We start from the raw sequence: 16779 nt of genomic DNA, 5'->3' as shown, positions 1-16779 counted from the left end.
AGATAAAAGTCCGCACCTAAAATGACCCAAGAATTTCCACTAAGTATTACCAGTATTATCCACTAAGTATTACCAGTGTTACTAAGTAGTACCAGTGCTAATTTTCACCATTTCAAGCAAGTTAAGTCCTATATGTTGAAAACTTTTTTCTTGGAAAACTCAACAACTTATTTATTGTTTTGAATAGTATGTTGTTGAAATTTCCATATATTTATAGACGTTACAAATTTAGCTAGAAGAAGCAAATCTATCTGGAAACATATACTTCAAATAAATATTCGAATCATTTCCGCCTGGTTGAAGATTAGCTAAAGGACATTTATATACAGCCGGCCACCCTGTTACTACTGAACGAAGCAGCATCAACAGAATTTGTCGTGAGCAAGTGCTAGTATTTTCATCATCTAGCTACGCCAGCAACCGATTCTCCAAACTTAGTCTCTTTGGAGAGATCTGACTCCTCCCGTTTCGCCATAGACATACTCTATCGACACAATCGTGTGCCTGAAGTCATCATCCCTTACTAGTACATTTTTGTTCACGATTGTTGACCTTCAAACACAAGCGTCAGTCGAAGCCTGATCTACACATCTCACCAACACTTGGCATCATGGAAAATCAAAACTTAGTCACTTCCTAAATATTCCAACTATCTATATTTCCTGATGTTATCCAGCAATTACTACTCTCAAACCACATGTTAGTCAATTCACTCTTTCTAAACTCTTTCATCCCATCAAACTAAATTTTAATAATATCTCCAATAACAGATGTTATAATTTGCATATATTATGAAACTCATAAAAATCACCAAGATAAGTTTTAATAATAATCTCTAAATCTACCAAAACACAAAACCACTTTTTTTCACCGACTTTCACCAACCATATTCCTTCAACATAGAATTATTACCTAAAGGACGGTTGAGAAATACAAAAGCTGTATATCAATGCTGACATGCTGTAGAAATAAAATTATTTGTAATTTAAAAAGTTTTAATTTAAAATAACTGTTCATTTATCAACTTAATAGTATCCAAAGTTTGAAAAAAAAAATATTTTTCAACCAACTATTTATGTTTTTCTTTGTTCTTCGGTAGGTTTGGCAAGCAGCTGCTGGGCAGATGTTCTTTTCACTTGGAGTCTCGATGGGAGCACTTATTATGTACAGTAGCTATAATGATTTTAGGAACAATATTTTTCGGTAAATGTTTCTTATCATCAGTCGATTCAAGTTAAAAAATTAATTTTTGGGAAACAATGAATCTAATGCACAGAAAAACTTGCCATTTGACGGTTAAAAACTTAATAGTTATAATATTTTAATCATTCATTAACTATCACTTAACGTGAATAATTTTTCCATTCAAATTTTAACCAAAATGCTCGTATTAACTTTTCATTTTCATTATTTTACTTTTATTAACTTTTCATTATTTTACCATCAATTTTTCAAATTTACTTTTGAACCATTAGTTAAGTTTTGTTGCAGAATAAATCAAGAAAGAAGGAAAAAAACTTTTTAAATTAATAAAAGATTTTTTTATGTTATTTTTAGTTAACATTTACTGCTTTCTATTGATAATACGTTCTCCGTATTCTTTCAAATACTGTTCAAAAAAAATAGCCATATTGGGAAGATATCAGCTGGATTTAAACGGTACTGTAAGGTATCGTCGATAAATAAAGGGCTAAAATATGTTGCTACGAGCAAAAAATAAATAAGCAAATAAACAACTCCAATTTAAAAGAAAAAAAACTGATTGAATGGCAGACGATTCTTCTGTCATCCCAGACTTCCTTTGGATTTCAAATTGGTTGGATGTCAGAATTCCTCAATAATTCTGAATTTATTTAATTTTTCATTGTTCATTCTTTTGTTTATATTACTCTAGATGAATTTTCTAAAATAAAAACTATTTATAAGCAATTCATTATCTTACTTATTCCTAAGTGACATAACTCAAACGGATATTTGTACCAAATACAATAGACGGTTTATTATTAAGAAAGCAAAATTAAATATTCAGATTTCTGCTAGCATATGCTGACATTTTTCATCTGAATTTTAGAAACGTGATAAAATAAGCTTCATTTCCTTTTTCTTTTTGTTGGTTTTATTAGACTCATATTTTTTTCGAATTGTTCTGCAATATTTTTATAAAATTCTATCATTACCAAATTTGCCATTTTATAGTTTTTGAAAAAGTTTTCATATTTTTTTTAAAAGATAATAATTAAATTTTAGATACAAAAATGAATTTTTCATTATTTAAGATTTAGTTTCACTGAAAAATATTTTTCAAATATATACTACTTATTAATTTTTTTATCCATTTCAATAAATAATTTTTACTTTTCAGAAACTGTTTATGTACATTTCTAATTAGGAAATATTATCGCCATGTTTCAATCTGTTCATCGGCGACACATGAATGTAATAAAATAATAATACAATTTTTTTATTGATCCTTTAACTTTTTAGAATTCAGTTCTAATATGTTAAATTCAGTTTTTAACCATTAGCAAATAACATTTAAAAAATATATTTTTCTTCCTGATAGATATTTTCAATTTTAGATATACTTCTAACCTTCGAAGACTAATAAGATTGGATTTTTTATTATTAATAAATATTTTTTTTAAAAAAATTACTTTTCCTAGAATTCATTTATGTGATGTATACATCAAAAAATTTTATTTTCTTTCTCAAACGGATATTAGATAATCAGATTACAAGCGTTATTGAAATATTTCGCTTCTTTAATTGTTGTAGACATTTATCGACAAAGCACATTACTCTACATGCAATAAGCCTTTATTTTATTTTTCAGAGATGCTATGGTGGTCAGTGTTCTAGATACAGTGACCAGTATCATATCTGGTATGGTTATCTTCTCAGTTTTAGGAGCGATGGCACATGATTTAGGACCTGGAACGAGTGTAGAAGATGTCGTAGCTTCTGGTATGTAAGTAGTGTTTCTTACCTAATTTAAAATTAGATTTTTTCATTGAACGTTTGTAACATATTCCAAAAGTCTTAAATGCAAGAATATTCTAAACTTTCACTGTAATTTGCGATATTTGAAATAAATAGATAATTTCAAAATGTGAAATTTCAATGATCGGAAACGTACTTCTAAAAATACGAATCTAGCCTTGCTCTAAATGATTTTAGAGACAGTCCGATGGCTAGCAGACATTCAAAGAAACTGAGTTAAAGGATTTTACTAATTTCACTTATATCTTCTCTTTTAACTATTCTTATATATATTTTTACCACTCCATTAATATTAAGTTTTCAAAAATACTGTAGAAAATTACTCAAAGCTTCATATCGAATTTTGTTGATCTTTAAGCCCATTGACTCATCTGTTAAACATATATAATTTTAAAATTTAAAAGTAAAATGCAATGCATTTGAAAGATTCCTAAAACTCTTTACATGAAAATAATCAATTCTATATAATACTTTTTTTTCATTTTCTTTAACCCTTTCTAGGGTCGTGGGAAATATGCTTCCCACCAAATTTATCAATATTTGTATGAAATTATGTAGGTTGGAATAAGTTCTGACAAATTTTTTTAGAAAGACAGAACCTTAGATGCTTCATTTCTTTATCTCACACAAAATGATGTGTCTTGATTTGTTACTTAATTATTAATTAACCAAATTAATTAATGAATCAAATTGAATTTACCTAATAAGCTAAATGAATCTCTTTTCTTATTCTAATTTCAAGCCTAAAAATATTTTAACATAATATGACTAGAAAAAAATGGACCTTTTAAAGGGTTAAATGACATTCCTATACAGTTTTCTTTAGATCTAAAAGAATCCTAATAGATTAGACTGCAGAAATGAATTATGATTTTTTTTTTTTGATATGTTATCTTTGAAAAAAACTTGCAGCATTTTTAGAACTTACAAGAAAAATCATCTATGATTTAACATTAGCTTATGTCCATAAACATTTGTTAGTTTTATACTTTTTTTGGATTTGTTTTCTGTTTTATTTTCAAAATAAACAAAACATTTCAATAAAAACAAGATTTGTGCATGCTTGTATGTGTGTTTAAAATCTTAAAATAATCAGCATTCGAAAAATAATTATACTCATGCATCGCATTAACTTCTGAAATGTGCTGATTATTGTTTTCCTACACTAATTCTCTATATGCTGAAACCAAAGAATGCTATTCTCAAAAAATTCCCTTTTAAGTCTATGTAAGTTCCGAAAAATGTCTACACGCAAAGTGTTTTTTACTTCTTTTTCGAACTATGAGTACCTGGTCATGGTTCTAATGAAGAAATTTTTCAAACACAGTAACTGAACTATTATCGTAATTAAAAATAAACATTATACATATGTACTTTCCAATGTATGTCTGCTCTAATTTCTCAACCAAAACATTTCATTTATCCATTTTTAAATTATTATGTTTCAAATTTCCCAAAATTATCATTCTACGAATTTTTCAAAATTGGTAATAAACAAATTACATATTTTTTATGTTCATTTCATTTAATGTAACAAGACTAATTTTAAGATGAAGTTTTGCAATACAATCTTTGTTCTCTTTATTTGTATATTTTTATATTCTTGATGATATTATGTTAGTATCTTATAATTTTAGCACTTAATTATTAATATCTTTATTAATCTAGGTTGATTTATTTCGCTTCCATACCTTTAAATAAGTTTAAATATAAAAAAAATGTTAATTATAAGTTTCCATAACTATATAATTAGGAAAAATAATTTAATATTAACATTCGAAAATAATTGACATATAAAAAACTGCAACTTTAGTACACTTATATAAATATGTTTTTTAAAAAATTGTTATTTTTAAAGGAATTATTTCGGAATTATTTATTTTAGGATTATTTCAGAATGTTTAATTTTACTGAAATGAAAATTTAAATATTTGTTTCTGTGAAGTCTTAGGTATTTAAATTCAAATCTCTCATCATATGGTTTCCATTTTATCATTTTAAATAAGAGAGATTCAAATTATATAATGACTATGAAATGTTAATACTACTTAATGTATTAAATAAGTTATATTCTGGATTATCTCTGGAAGTAAGAATTAATTTGTAATAGTTTTAGTCGAAAATATTTAATACAATGTGTTATTGTTCTCGAAGCTCAAAAAATTTTCGTAAGCTCACATTTTATCTGAATGAGAATACAAGTACTTCTAACATTTGATTAAATTTTAGCAATCATTCATAAGAAACAAATATTAAAATGCTAATAAATACTTTTGCATGGAACATCTTATTGTTTTATTATGAGATGAACTTTCTGTAACTCCTTAATTTTCTGAAGTTGCCACTAGATTATTACTGAAATGTAGATATCCGCAGTGTTTTCTCCTTACAATGTATATATAAATTAATGTGCCTAGAAAAAGGATCATTTGAATAATACTGAGATCTGAAATAACTAAATCAAATTATAGCAAGCCATTTCAAAATGAATGTCTAGACGAATCATGTCTGTAATTTTTCGTTTATTGTTATGAACGAGCGGTATTCCTTTTTTTTGCTTTTCTGTGACTAAAGGATGCATTTCAGTCAGTTACAGTACAAATTAAGTAGAATAACTCAATTATTCCTTTATTATTTAACAAACTGTCTCGTTGAAATCTCATTGGTAACAATTTCGTATATAAATAATTTACAAAAACCTGTATGAAAATCCTTACTTATTTTTTACATTATATTTCAACATTTTAAAAATCGTTTATTGTTATTCTGCTCGAATACAGTTGAAATATTTGTACAGATATATTATGTAATATAAGTTTAATAAATCAGACAAGAGCAATATTTGCCTAGGCTCAATATTAAATTAATCTTGCAGACCTATTTTTATTAATTATTAATAAATAATGAAGTGCTATTTTCTATTTATAAAAGATTTCTATTTATTCTTTCGTTCTGTATTAAGTTATAATACATTTTTTGAAATAACGAATTATTTACATTATTTATATCAGTTAATTTATATCCTTTTGTAAAGAGCTTCAAAATGATTTTTTTATTCCTTTTGAATGAAAAGTCTTATTAAATAACTATATCTAATGAAATAGTTAAATGAATCAATAGCAAATTTCTTTCTAAAAGACTTCTCTAGAAATTCTTTCAGAGTTTCTGAGAATAAAAGCATCGGTAAATGTAAAAGTAAAAATCCAATTATTTTGTACGTTATTTTAAAAAGTCGTCTAGTGTAGCCTATTTATAAACTATTTTTATGTGTTTGTTTGCAATTCTTCGAATAATGAACAAATAATTTTTCAAGTTTATGATGAATTCCATCTATGTCCATTTTATTTTTATTAACTGGAAAGGTTAAATTATAGTAAAAATATATTATTTATTCTTTTTAATCAAAAATAAAGTAATATATCAAAATATTCTACTCTTCTGTTTATAATGTTTTTATTTGTGAAGAAATATATTTTTTCTAACAATACACAATTGCCTTTCTAATAGTACTTGTAATTTACTATTTTTCCCGTTTAATAAGGAAATAGCAGTTTTATTTATATTAAAGTATGAAAGATAGTACTGAATTTTTTTTTTTCATATTTGTACTAATCTAAAATAAAAAAAAATTAATCTTTAAATAAAATCGTTTGCTTTTTGGCCATCATTCTCCTAAACATCCTGCTAAATTTTTTTCCTGAAACTGATACATGTTTCATCTGATATTTATTTATTAAAAGTAAATTTTTATGCCAATGTAAACCATTTTTTTTCTCTGTGCAAAAATAAATAAATAACAGCAGCATTGTTCAGCAATCATTCCCGATTTTTACATCCCAAGGAGTATAGACCAAGTTCCTCTCAGTACTTATGAAATATTTTAAAGTATTTTAAAACGTAGGAAAATATTGTACAATAATTTTAGTTTACGTTAATAGTTTTATATATACACAAAAAATTAATATATTTTTCTCAATGTCAAAAAAAAGATTATCTCACAGAAATATAAAATTCGATCAATAAATATAAAATTTTCTCAGCATAAAAAATAATTTAAAGTAAAGAAAGTCTAAAGCGATTAAATTAAAAAATATAGGTTTATAATGAAAACATTAAAAGAAATTGTTGCATTTTTTTTTTCAAAATTGCGATAATAGAGAAATTTTGTTCATATGATATACAGTAGGTTCTTGTATATTTTAACTGCATTTACATATAATAATTTCCGATTAATCTACATCCTAAAAATGATTTTCTAATTATTTAATCATCAGCTTTATTTCAACTTCTAAGTTGGGCTAGCATTTATTTTTCTACGTTACCAAAACGTGCTATCTGCAAATTTCTTTCTATAACTATATAAATTCAAAATACTTTCTCTATTTTTCTTTCTTTCTGCCTTCGTAGTTGGTTCTCTGCCTTTCGCTTGTCATAACTTTAATAAAAAAATCTTGATAAAAGATGAAAATTGAAATATTTCCAAAGAAATGTGAAAAGTAAAAATCTTTAAATAATTCCATACTTATTTCTCTAAAGAATGTTTTACATGTATGTAATAAATTCAATTAATTCTTGTTCTTAGAATAAATTATTTTCTGATATAATTTCTTCTAAGATAAAAACATAAACATTTCGATAAAATAGTTCCATAACTTTTAATATATAACGCGTACTCAATGAAAACGATACAGACAATATAACGAGTAGAAATTGGTAGCGTAGATAGGTTAACTTAGAAGTATATAAGCGACTTCTATTGCGAATCAGGAAGCAACAGTGCTAATGTTCACGCCTTTGTTATTTGTGTATTTAATGTATTCAAAGTGAGGTCATCCGACATTACTGTGGTGACCAAGAAAGTAGAAAAGCATGTTGACGCCGGAAGGAGCTTTAGGAAGTGAAACTCATGCCCAAATGTCTGCTGTGTATGGCAAATACAATATGTCACGCATGATTTCAGTGGAATAAATGATACTGAACAGAATGTCGACATCACTGTAGTACTTGCAACGATATCATGATGAAGAATATCGATTTCAGTCCTATCGACTTCAGTCAATGTTGTGAAAGATGAAACATGGTGTCACTAGTTTGAGCCAGGGATGAATCGTCAGAGCCGATAGTAGAAGCACGTGGATTCCCTCCCACCGAAAAAATCCAAAACCCTACGCGCCAGCTCAAGATAAATAATGATTACCTTTTTCTATGATTACAATGGTACTCTGATAATTAATTTTCTCGGACATGGTTCCATAACTAACACTCAACATTTCCAGCAGTGACCATCAAATTTCAAACTACCAAGAATTTTCTCGGGCATATCATTCTGTTATAGAATAATGCCCTCCTACATTTTATAAGGATGTTAAGACTACACTACAAAATTTTCGATAGGCAGCCTTCATATATTATCCATACAATCCAGATATGCTTCAGTGCAATTTCCATATTTTTTAAGAGTCCTGAAGAAAGATATATGTGGCCATCTATTTCCTCCGAAGAAGAGGCGCAAGCCTGGTTACAATCATGGTCCTGTAGACAACACCTCAAACATTTTTTTCATGAAGCGTTGACTCTCTTGTCTCATAATGGGATAAATTTATTAACAGTTACATCGATTACTTTTGAAATAATAAACAGTTTATTGACTGAAATAATAACAATTTTTATGTCTGTCTCGTTTTCATTTGACTGCTCCTTATACAAGCTTGAAAAAGCACTTTAATTTCCTATACACTCAAGATATTAATTAAGTAACTTTAATTGTGCAGGATAAGTTAGCATTATCACGTGACATTCATGTAGCTAAAATAAATATTTGTCCAAGTAAAGTTCGTCAAAACTTTTCGAGTGTATAAAAGCTCTAAATGTTATCGCAGACTTTCATGTTCTGATTTCTGCGGTGCTATGATGTGTTTGCCGTCCGCTTAATAGTTAAGAAAAAATATTTTAAAGGCTGAGAAAAACTAAGCCTTTTGCTTTATCATAAAAAAAGGATAAGATTGTAATTTAAATAATTTAAATAAACATATTATTTTTCACATGTATTGTTTAGATATGTTTTATATGTTTATAACAATATATTTAAGTTTTAATACATGTATAAAACCTCAGAGATGAAAACACAGTCTTAGAATCATAAAGATAATTTCATGGACTTGAACATAAAATCTAAAAACATAAAATATAAATCTACTTCACTGCAGGTCACGGCGAATTCTATCAATACTTTAAAATTAATGAGCAAAAATGTTAATATTTTTCTTTCTGGAAGTAATTACATTAGAAAAATGTCACGTTAGCTGAGGCAAATTTCGGAATTTTTATTCCTTCATGTTTATTTATTAGATATTTTCTTCCTGCATTAAAAGAAACTTTATTACTTTCTTATTTATAGATAATAAATCCTCTACAAACTTAAAAACTAAAGTTGTAAATTTACACAACGCATATTGCATCAAAGACAAAACCCGACGGTCGTTAATAACAACCCCTTAAAGAAAAGATTATTCTTTAACAGAATTAAGATTATTTGTAATAAATTTAATGAAGAACATATTTTTGAAAAAAAAAGGGGGACGTCATTTTTTTCTCTTTCAAGTCGTTATAAACTTGATGACATCAAAACTTCATTAAGAGTATTTCAGGTTACTTTAATGTAATCCCTTACCTTCTAATAAAAATGCTCATTGAAGTATTCTTAGTAATAAAGGAAATAAAAAATTGAATTTCTTGGATTAGTTGATAATCCTTTATTCATTTCATTACAGGCCCGGGATTAGCATTCATGGCATATCCTGAGGCATTAAGCAGATTACCAATGCCTCAGCTGTGGTCCATCCTTTTCTTCTTCATGCTCTTCATTCTGGGATTAGACAGCGAGGTAGGTTTTACAAAGAAAGGTACTTCTTAAAAGATAAAAACCTGTAACAAATCAACGAAATTTTTATTAATTTATCAAAACTCTTTTTATAAAATGAAATCTTTCTTTAAAAGCAATAAATATTCTGAGAACAATTATTTCATATAATTATTCCACAACTGTCTTCAGGGATATCTAAAATCATCCGCTTAAGTCCTACATATATGCAAGAAAAGTTTCTATGGGATTTTAACTAATGATATGCTCAGCTAAAAAAAAATCTTAATTTGGAAAAATAGCATTCATAACATAGATAGAAAAAAAAATTAATTTATCTGAACTTAATCTCTAATAGATAGGATTTTTTTTGTGATGCTTTATTAAAATACCTTACATGTTTAGCAAAATACTTGAAGCGCACTTTCAATTTTGGTAATTATCATATTTTCTTTGAAAATTTTCAATTCTTTCAATGCTAAAATAATAACAATATTCTGTTCGATTTGAAGACTAAAATTAGTGTTCGCAATTCCTTTCAGTACTGAAAATTCAAATATTGAATACTAGCTTAAATGAATTTAAATTAAATAAAACTTTCATTCGTAAAGTATACTTTTAATATCTTCTAAATTCTTGAATTCTTAATAAATGGCGTTTAAGTTATGGATTTTTAATATAGTAGCTTTGTTCTGATTACCTGAATTTGAATAAAAATATTCTTTTTAAATAAATTTTAAAATGCATATCTTTTATCGAAAAAAATCAATTTCGTCTTTAGTTATTTGATTCCTTTTAAGTATACAACTATCTCAAGAGAATTATTGTCTGTAATATTATTTTTTACAGTAAAAGAAATATAATTTATATATTTTTAAAGTTGTTGCTTTACCTAATTCAATATTAAATCTAATTACCTATAACTGAGCTTCTTTTTATGTAAGTATTTGATAAAATTCGTTATGATTATTTCTTATAAATATCTTTAATTTTCCAGTATTGCAGTCGGTAAAATATTGGCAGTCTTTAAATTTGTTTCAACTTGATTTAAAAAATATTGAACACTAGCTTAATTGAATTTAAATTAAATAAAATCTTCATTAGTAAAGTATATTTTTACCGTCTTTTAAATTCTTGAGTTCTTAATAAATGTTATTTAAGTTATGGATTTTTTTAATGAAATAGCTTCGTACTGATTAAATGAATCTGAGTAAAGATATCTTTTTAAAACAATTTTAAAGTGCATATCTTTTATCGAAAAAAATTAATTTCATCAATAATTATAACTTGATTTATTTTAAGAATGCAACTACTTCAAAAGAATTATTGTGTGCAATATTATTTGTTACAGAAAACGAAATGCAACTTATACATTTTTAAGGTGGCTGTTTTAACTAATTCAATATTAGATTTAATTATCTATAACTGAGTCTTTTTTATAAGTATTTAATAATTGATCAATTTCCTTCTGATTTTTTCTTATAAATATCTTTAATTTTCCATTATTGCGGTGGGCAAAAAATTATCAGTCTTTAAATTTGTTTCATTTAGGTTAAAAAATATTGAATTTAAATTAAGTAAAATTTCATTCGCAAAGTATATTTTTACCATCTTCTAAATTCTTGAGCTCTTAATAAATGTTATTTAAGTTATGTTTTAAAACATTAGCTTTGTTCTGTTTACATGATTCTGAGCAAAAATATCATTTTTAAATGTTTTAAAATGCATCTTTTATGGAAAAAATTATGTTCCATCTGTAGTTATAACTTGATTCATTTTTAAGTATGCAACTATCTCAATGGAAGTATTGTCTATAATATAATTTTTATAATAAATACAATATAATTGAAACACTTTTAAGGTGGGTGCTTTAATTAATTCAATATTAGATTTAATTGCCTATTACTGAACCTTTTTACCTATTTAATTATTTAAAGATTTAATTTTGTTTATTTCTTATAAATATCCTTAATTTTCCAGTAATGCGGTCGATGAAAAATATATCAGTCATTAAAATTGCTACATTAAAAAAATTCTAGAAAATGATTATAAACTTCATTTACTGTTTTAGTGTTCTTTTTATATGATGAAAACTACTACTATCTATGCATCTACTAATCTTGCATAACTTCTGTCTAGACGATTTTATGAAATATGTAAAGTAAAAGAAATATAAGATCAGTTCACGTAATAAAAATATAGATAATGTCTGGTTGTCATGGAAGTTTAAAGTATCAAAATCTCTGCAAAAAAATATTTTTATTTCGTATGGAATATTGCGAAAATCGAGGATCCTACTAATGAGGTTTCTCGTCTGTTTTTATAACATTCAAAGTACATTTAAAAAGTAAAAGGCTTGGATTAATTTAATATCTATCAGATAATATAGAAAACTATGATTTCGCAAGCCTTACTTTACATACCCATAATGAAATTTAAGTAATATTTTTAGCGAAAAACTACAAAGACTTCCTGGAATATATCCAAAATTAAGTTATGATGAAAATCCATCGCCGAAAAATAGATTGCAACATTTGATCTGAACTCCAGATAAGGAAAAAAATCTATAAAATTAATTCAAAATTTACGTATTTTTAATGTTGAAAATAATTTGAATTCTGTAGGAAATTCTTACATGTGGAAGTCATATTAACTTTGATATTATTATACAGTATTATTCTAATTATGCAGTCATCCTCAAACAATTAAAACTATCACATGTTGTTTAAATTGATAATATTTTCTAAATGGCTAATTCATGAAATTAAGATCCTTATTAATTTGTTTCTGCAATTACATATTTAAAGAAAAATACATGATTTAATATAATTTATAAATCGTTCAGTAAATCTTCCCATATGTGCAATTAATTCTAACTAATTACTGTACAAATAAGAAACATCCGATTAAAAATTATACAATTAAATTACTAATTTTTATTTTGGAATTTTTTTCCTTGTCATAATTTAAATGGCTGAAGAGATATTTTAAATTTACTTTACATAAAGGCATGCAGCAACTCATTCATACTAAAAGCTGTTTGTGAAGGATACCATAATACAGCCTCTATAAGATTTTTGTCGTAACTATTTTCTGTAATACTATTAATAAATTTGTTATAGTACAAAAGAGAATAATTTCTTCCTATTCAATGGATAGCAAATTTTTAATCAGCTATTGACGCTGACAGTCATACAAAAAAATTAAAGTTCAATGAAATCTGGAAGTCCGTACTACTTCCTGTCGCCAAGTGTATAAGGTTTAATTTGAAAGCTAAATAGGCATAAAAATCAGAGTAATTTTTAATTTGAAAGTTAAGTCTTCAAAAAATAAAGAATTCAAAAACAATTTAATTTGAAAGCTAAATAAGCATAAGAATTCGAATATATTTTTCTTGTCCAACCGGATTATTTGAGTGTAATGAATGTAATTCCATTTACCTTGAAGCAACATCAGTGACTTTAACACTCAGTTTAAATTCAAACTCAATGGCAGTTTGTTTGTTTTTCACTAAGCACAAAACACTTCTTTTTTTTCTTTTTCTCTTTATGAAATTTCAAATGAAAAATATTATATTTCTTCTTTACTATACCACTGTCTCATACACTTATAAATATATTTCAAACATACTATTTCTTTCGCTCAATCTGCAAACTTTCAATTTCTTGTGTATTTGTTCCAAATTATTTTAAATTTTCTTCTTAAACAATCTCAATTGTATATGTTTTTTTTTTTCCTCTTTAGTTTGCTTTAATGGAGAATGTACTGACGAGTTTTTGCGATGAATATCCTCATTTACGGAATCATAAATCTAAACTATGTATCATGCTCGGCATCATGTGCTTCCTATTAGGCCTTCCCTGTACAACCAGAGTAAGTAGTAAATAACACTAATAATTTGTAAATTATACTAATAATTGAAAGCTTAAAAATTTTTGGAATAAAACTTCTGAAAAGTAGTCTGAATAAAAACTTTTTTTTAAATAATTCGATTTTATAATTAATATTAAATAAAACAAACAGTAACTTATAAATACTGGAGAGAAAAAATGTTTATAAATATATGTTTTATACATACATTATATTAGATTATTTAGAAAAAGAGTAGGAAATAGGTATGATTCTCAATAACATAGTTTAAACACTGTCATTTATTTTGTCTTCTTTCATTTTCATAAAGAAGCAATTTTTTAATCGGTTTTCTCTTTCACTTTCCTTGTTATAGGGTTTTGAAATTTCTCAAACATATATGTTCTCGATGGTAATACATCTTCTAAAATTTTTAGACAATGATTCCATTTAATCGATTAATATAATAAAATTTTGATTTCACATGTATTGCTCCACCTCGTAGGAAATTTAGAAAAATTAATTTCTATAATATTTTTAATAATAAACTTTTAAATAAATTTAAGAAATGAAAAATAATTAAAATAAACAATATATGCAGTTTAGTACATGAATAAAAGATTCTTTTTATAAACTGTTTTTTATTTATTAAATGTATATCTCCTTTAAAGACATACACAATATAATGGCTCTTATTTTAACATGCAAAACAATGCCTTCAGATTAAAAATATTAATAATTTTCAGATTTTAAGGGGGTTTTATTTCAGAAAATTTCAAAAAATTCAATTAAATAGACTAAACTTGAATGCAATTGTTTTAAATTTTCCTCTAATTGCAATCGCATTAATGGAATTTCAAAAATTTAATAATTTATTTTATAAATTTAGCTTTTTATTACTATTGCATTCGTTATTATTACTAAAATTTAATATTTTCATATTCTTTATTGCTTAGGGAGGACAGTATATTTTAGAGATGATGGACAAATATGGCGGAGGTACTGCGGTTGTATGCGTTGCTGTGATCGAAAGCATGGCGATTGCATGGATGTATGGTAAAAGGAAAACGGTTTATTCTACTTCAAATTATTTTGAAATTTACTGTAGAGTTATACAGGTTGCCTACTTAAAAGCTCTTACATCCATCCATCCCTATAATTTCAGAATGACAACAGCTATAGACATAAAAGTGGTGTTTAGATATGGAAAAATGACTATGCGTTGCTCAGTGTGACCTCTCGCTGCGCTATCTAGTGGATAATTGCAGAATTACCATTCCTAACTAGTACACGATACAAAATAGAGAGAAACTGTTAGTTACAAAGTTGAACAAGTTACCGATTTAGTATCGAAAGACGCTTTGTTTAGACTAATACTAAGAATAAAATGATTAAAATGTATATTTGTTTATTGCATTTTCCGAAATTATGACGACACAAAACATAGATAAAAGAAAATGTTATTTTTTAGACAAAAAAAAATTACCCTGATATACTTTTTTTGTGGGAATAACTGAAAAAGCAAGTATAAATCATCTTCCAGCCAACATTACAGGTGTTTTAAAAACCTATTGTAACTTGTGCTTAATATAAAAAAGTGTGCAAACTGAAATTCAAACAAAGGCCCAGATTTGTATTGTACATGATAAAGAACAATTTGAACGATGAAAGTGAAAGTATTTTGTGATAAATTGTTGTTTTCCGCTTTTTAATATGTACTGTGATGTCACAATTTCAAAAATCTCGAATAAATAAATATGCATTTCGTGTGCTTTATTCCTATAAATATGCATTTCGTGTGCTGTGGATAATTAATGTCCACACACTAACATTTTGTACTTAATCGATAATGCTCTACAATTTAGTAACTGACATCTCTTTCTAATTTGAATTGTTTTCGAGAAAGGAACACTAACTCCAGATTATGCTATAACGTGTGTCATCGCATAGTGAATGCCCATATTATATACCATTTTTTGTGATTATAATAACTTTCGTTTTGAAAAAATTGCATGTAGAACGTTGTTTATTATTATTATTATTATTTATATGGATTTATGTTTCTAATCAAAATTAGTTTTATTTGTTTTTGGTTTTTGAAACATAAACATATAAATCTAATCTTGATTAGGTATATTATTACAAATATCCTTAATAATTTTTCTGCACTTATAATATTACAAGTATTTGATACATCTTAGAATTTAAAATTCATTCAGTAACAACCCAAATTATTTTAAAATTTGACTTCTCTATTTTATTAATCTTAAACAACAGTAACTTTTATGACTTCAAAATATAGATCCTAAAATAATGATTCGATATTATTATTATCAAAATTACTATTGAAATGTCAATAAAAAAAATCCATTATAAGCAAACATTTTGTGAAATTTGTACACTTTTCATTCAAATAATCTAAAAAAACCTTCAATTAAAAAAATTATAATGTTTGTATTTAAGTCCATAAAAACATTTTTTATTATTAATTCTTTATCTGCTATATATATTATCATTCATAAAAATAAGGCGAGAGATAGTATATGTTTCAATACTGACAAAAAATATTCCAGCATTTCCTTAAAATATTATCAAGTAAAACTCAAAATCATATCTTTCTTTAGATCTAGAGCCTTATTTATGAACTCAGGTTACAACTATATTAAATTAAACTTTTCACACAGAATTGAAATTTATCATACGAATCTCAAACTCTAAAGAAATTTATTTCAGTTTTTTAAATTTATTTGTTTTTGCTAATAATTTATAAAATTTGTTTATTGGATCTAATTTTAATAATGTCACCATTTTGTTTCTCTGAAAACTGCATTTTTCTTTAAATCGTTCTGAACAAAAATAATTTATTAGTAAACTTCTATTTGCTTGGCAATTATTTTGCCGTTTTGCATCGTATTAAACCAATTCTTCATATTTTTCTTAAATATATTTTCTAGATAAAAAAAGAAAACAAGTGTATATTTTCAGTAAATAAAACCAAAAAAAAAGCGTTAAAAATTGTCTCATTTTCAGAAGTGTTCTTATTTTAGAAAAGGAAGATGTGCAATCAGTTT

At 25.8% G+C, this 16779-nt stretch overlaps 1 protein-coding gene across 2 annotated transcripts in view; it reads left to right on the top strand.

Annotated features, from left to right (window-relative positions):
- Nucleotides 1–16779, top strand: part of LOC129963083 (sodium- and chloride-dependent glycine transporter 2-like) — an 83240-nt gene that overhangs the window by 28831 nt on the left and 37630 nt on the right. For both annotated transcript variants that reach the window (XM_056077118.1, XM_056077120.1), the window contains exons 8-12: nt 1100–1203; nt 2834–2964; nt 9771–9883; nt 13604–13732; nt 14665–14764. In XM_056077118.1, coding sequence (XP_055933093.1) covers nt 1100–1203; nt 2834–2964; nt 9771–9883; nt 13604–13732; nt 14665–14764 — 577 coding nt within the window. The remainder of the gene's footprint in view (nt 1–1099; nt 1204–2833; nt 2965–9770; nt 9884–13603; nt 13733–14664; nt 14765–16779) is intronic.

Source organism: Argiope bruennichi, chromosome 3 (genome assembly GCF_947563725.1).
Source record: "Argiope bruennichi chromosome 3, qqArgBrue1.1, whole genome shotgun sequence".
In the NCBI taxonomy this organism is placed as follows: Eukaryota; Metazoa; Arthropoda; class Arachnida; order Araneae; family Araneidae; genus Argiope; species Argiope bruennichi.
The sequence above is the reverse complement of the archived record's forward strand: the minus strand, read 5'-3'. Positions and strand labels throughout refer to the sequence as shown.